Source organism: Montipora capricornis, chromosome 13 (genome assembly GCF_036669925.1).
Source record: "Montipora capricornis isolate CH-2021 chromosome 13, ASM3666992v2, whole genome shotgun sequence".
Lineage (NCBI taxonomy): Eukaryota > Metazoa > Cnidaria > Anthozoa > Scleractinia > Acroporidae > Montipora > Montipora capricornis.
Window position 1 is genome coordinate 31,406,562 of NC_090895.1, and position 4,466 is coordinate 31,411,027.

Consider the following 4,466-nt stretch of genomic DNA (forward strand, 5'->3'; position numbering starts at 1 on the left):
GAATACTCCAATTTTTTTTTAATTCAGTTGATGGCAATTTCAATACATATTTTTAGTTTTGAAAAGACGCTACAAGGGCGTGACACAGAGCTTTAAGGCTTCTTTGCATTCTATACAGCTGCATGCAATGTTAGGGGTAGGGTTGGGGTTAGGGTTAGGGTTTTGACCAAAAACATGTTTTGGAAGAATCGCATTGTTTCAAATGTAGTTCGCAAATCAGGCAGGTTACACCAAGTAATGGACCGCTGGAGCATTGCTTCAAAATGTGTGCTTGATATTTGATCACCCCCTTTGACATGGACAGGGAAACAGAAAGCACAGCCAAAACTGCACAGAATTCAAGCATCTCTTGTTTTTCATGAAAAAAACCTTGCTGATCCAAGGCTAGGTCCTCAGCCAGGTGCAAATGTTTCTCATGTTATTCATACCATTTGGGGCAATTTCTAAGGAAACGTACATGTATGCTGCAAGTTCATGTGCAATAGCCAGCACATTTGCCGGTCCCCGGCTCACATTGAAACCCCTGGCACAAATCCCTTTCTTTCAAGGTCATGCTAGTACCGCAAACCTCTCTGAAACATCTTGGCTCAACTACTTACTGATCATTGCTCAAACTCCTCTCATATTATTCACCACATTTTTACTTTACAGAAATGAGAATTTCTTCTTAAATAACCGACGCTAATGAACACTTTTGTTACTTTCCTTCACTGCTAAACTGGCCCCTGTTAATTAATGAGTAAATTGTCTGGCATTAGACAGAGTAAATTCAAGTAGTCTTAAGTACTCAAAGGAGAGAAAGGGCTAATCTAGTAACTAGTTTGTTTTTAAAAATGAGAACATGTGTAAACTTAATGAACGAAGGGGGTAGTTTCTAAAGAAACTATGGTGCTACGTCGGTGGGGAAGTAGTATACAAAAATTTGGTTTTATCAACGGAGTTGATAACGTAAATTGGCCACCGTACAGAGATTCTATCAACTCCGTTGATAAAACCAAATTTTTGTATAAACTTAAGACACTTAAAAGCATGGACGATACTTACGGGATGGTGCTGGTCTGAATTCTGTTGGCTTTGGCCATGGTGCTGGCCATTCAGTGATTTCACAAAGCCCATTATTACCAATCTTGTTTGGGAAGATAAAATCACAATGGGGCAGAGGAATCTTCACCTTTTTAAACTCTTTCCAACAGTCCTTGTCAATTGTATCACAAAGTGACTGACATGGTATGGTTGTTTTAGGTTTACTGTTGAGTTCACAAGGTGGAAATTGTGTGTAGCAGAGAAACTTCTCCAATTGTTTTGAGCATGTCATTGATGAAAATACAGTTTCCAACGCAGTTTGATAATTTGGTGGGACGAATGTATAATTGTAGTGGAGATCATTCTTGCATTTCTGGTGTGTAACATTATAGCACTCATTTGTCTTTGGAGGATCTACACAGAGAAAAAAGTGAGTGTAATATTAAAACCAGGGTCCAGCTTGATATATTGAGACTCTTTGTGGGAAATGCTTCACTGACAAGTAAGGATAGTCTGGCATGCTGATTACAGCTGTCTGGCACAAAGGAAGGGTTTTAATACGGACATCTCTAAAAGAGATGACATAAAATAAAATATCATCAAATAAAAACAAAAAAAATACTTCCAGCGAGGGGTGGTATGAGTACTGAATGGGAATTCAAAAATTCTGATCGCATAAAAAAAACAAACAAACAATTATACGCATTCTTTAAGTTAGCCCCGTACCTATTCTTGAGTTAATCAAAAACAGATATTTCATTAGCATAACTGAATGTTTGTATACTTTATTAAACAAGATGCTACAGGTAGCCTACACTTTGTTCAAAGGATTTTTAGCCAATTTCCTTTAAGTGCTAAGTACTACGATTAAAAAATCGCTTCCTTTTTTTTCAGATTTTGAAAGTGTGATTGCTTAACAATAATTACTGACTGCCAAAATTGGGGGCTTTTATTTTTATCCAAAGGTTGTTTACTTTGATTGTTTAAAGTTTTGGATTTCACGGTCCGCCATAACTCATGTTCAAAACTGACCGATTAGAGCTGAGAGGGTTGGATCTAGGGAAACGTGACGTCATTTACTCATTAACTTAACCCTTTGACGTCCAAACCAGCCAAAACCGGCCAGACTTAGTATTTTACTCTGTCTAACGATTTTACTCGTCAATGGGAAACCCCTGGGCGTCAATGGGTTAAATTGTCTGAAAGCCTGAAACTCCTGTGCTGCATATTAATTCAGTGGCGTTACATGTACGTATACACGCATTGCATTCCTAAACTACTGAGTCTTGGACGTCATTTCTCCTCAATCCAGCTCCCTCAAATTTTTAAAGTTGGTAATTATGGTGGACCATAAATCGGAAAATTCCACTTAAAATAAACAGGTGTCTTCTTAAAATCAAGGCTTAAAACTTGAGTCACTTACTGTTAAGTTAACAAAGTTTTGATTTCCAAAGGAAAAAAAAAATTAATTTTTGGTTATGGTAGCATTTTCTATATTACACTATTTTGGTGAGTAGGTGCTATCATTGTTTTGCTGTTTACTCTGATTTACGCTACGTCTGCCGTCATTATCTCATACACATATTCCATATCCAGTTCAATTCTGTAGTATAAAGTCCATGACCCAACCAAAGAGTTAATTCTCACATTTAAAACTTGTTAACAGCATTGATTCCAATCAAACAAGATAACAGATGCTTTACAATTTTCTACCATGGCATTTAAAAATTTTCAAAACCTTTACTTTATCAATACCCAGAGAGGTATTAAGGTATAAAAAATTGTGATGATGATGAGATGTGTTACCGAATCCAACAATAACCAGAAAATTGCGTGCAAAAGAACAGGAGTGCTCGTCAGAGATTTTAAAAACACCCCTAAGAGGTATCAACTTGAAGATATTTGCTGTCTTCTGGGTGTGACATGAATTTTTTTTCACCCTATAAGAGGTACCAAATTATGGGTTTTAATTAGTTAATTGTCAAAATGTCTCCTGCCATAATTTTTCGGCTCAATACCCTAAAAAGTACCGCTAAAGCTAGCAACCCCGTCCTTTTTCTTTGAGAGTTCCCCCCCCCCTCCCCCCAGACAAAAACTCTTCCGTAGTATAGGGGTCACCTGTGGATGAGGAGATACCGACTTCGAATCCCACTAAGGGTAGAAATCGCGATCCTTCCCCTCCCTACCCCCCTAAAAAAAGAAGAGTCAGACTTATTTTTTAAAACCAACTCATTTACAAACCTCACCTCCAGAAGAAGAGCTGCTTGGGAAGTTTGCTGGATAAAAGCACTGTTGCGTATCGTTTGGCAGCAGATCGCAGAGCGCAGTGAGCAATCCTGCAAGCCCTACGTAACGGAGATTTTCGAAGCACTCTCCCACAAACTTGGAGCAAACTGCGCGACAAGGAACCCACGGCCTTAGTCGTCCTTCTTCACATTTTGGTACGTACAGTGAACACAAAATCGTACTAGCGTATTGCGAACAGGACGATGTCAACAAAGGAATGTACAAGTTCAAGCGTGAAGCTTGCACATCTTGATATGGCTGACCTCGGATACCTGGAAACCTCGCTGTTAGCTTGTATCCTGCAGACAAGCACGAATCAATGGTGACAGGTTCACAGTATTCACAAGATGCCAGTGCTATCGCTGAAGCCAACAGCACAAGGTTGTATTCGATGTGCATTTCTTTTCAGTTCGGGCACACGAAAAATAAGTCTGTTTGAAATCTGCATGGATGAAAAAGCAAAGACTCCAGCAGAGTGCCTTGAAAATAAAAACAATTGTTCGGCCTGCGATACCTCATCAGCGGTGCGATTGGTCAAAATGGCCTACAATAGGTACCTCATGTATCCCCTATTATAGTGTATTTAAATTATAAACGTATTCCCACGATTCCCACGCGTATAGAGCGGTTTTCAGTGAGTGTCGTAAAACCAAAACCAAAGTAACTACTTTGGCCAATCAAAAAGGACGGAGACAATCCAATAAACCAATCAAAACTCGAAGTAATAACACGTAGCCGACACAAAGCGTGGGAAAATGTGCACGCGCATGCCACGATTGGTTTTGCGAAAGTGGCGCGAAAACTTTGAACCAATCACTGAGTGAAGTAATGCAAAACCAAAGGCTAATTAGTTTCAGACGTGATTATTATTCAAAAATAGAGCGAGTTTCAATTGAGTGTCGTAAAACCAAAAACAAAGTAATAACTTTGGCCAATCAAAAAGGACGGAGACAATCCAGTAAACCAATCAAGACTCGAAGTAATTACACGTAGCCGACACAAAGCGCGGGAAAATGTGCACGCGCATGCCACGATTGGTTTTGCTTTCACTTCTGATTGGTTGAAAAAATGGCGCAAAAACTTTCAACCAATCACTGAGTGAATTAAATGCAAAACCAAAGCAATTTGCTAATTACTTTCGACACTCAATTGAAAAC

At 39.0% G+C, this 4,466-nt stretch overlaps 1 protein-coding gene across 1 annotated transcript in view; it reads right to left on the minus strand.

The window, feature by feature from the left end:
- Positions 1-3,822, minus strand: part of LOC138029306 (uncharacterized) — a 13,270-nt gene extending 9,448 nt beyond the window's left edge. Inside the window, exons 1-2 of the mRNA XM_068877033.1 lie at positions 3,270-3,822; positions 1,045-1,437 (exon numbers count right to left, since the gene is read on the minus strand). Coding sequence (XP_068733134.1) covers positions 1,045-1,437; positions 3,270-3,708 — 832 coding nt within the window. The 5' untranslated portion in view covers positions 3,709-3,822. The remainder of the gene's footprint in view (positions 1-1,044; positions 1,438-3,269) is intronic.
- Between the last annotated feature and the right edge of the window lie 644 nt (positions 3,823-4,466).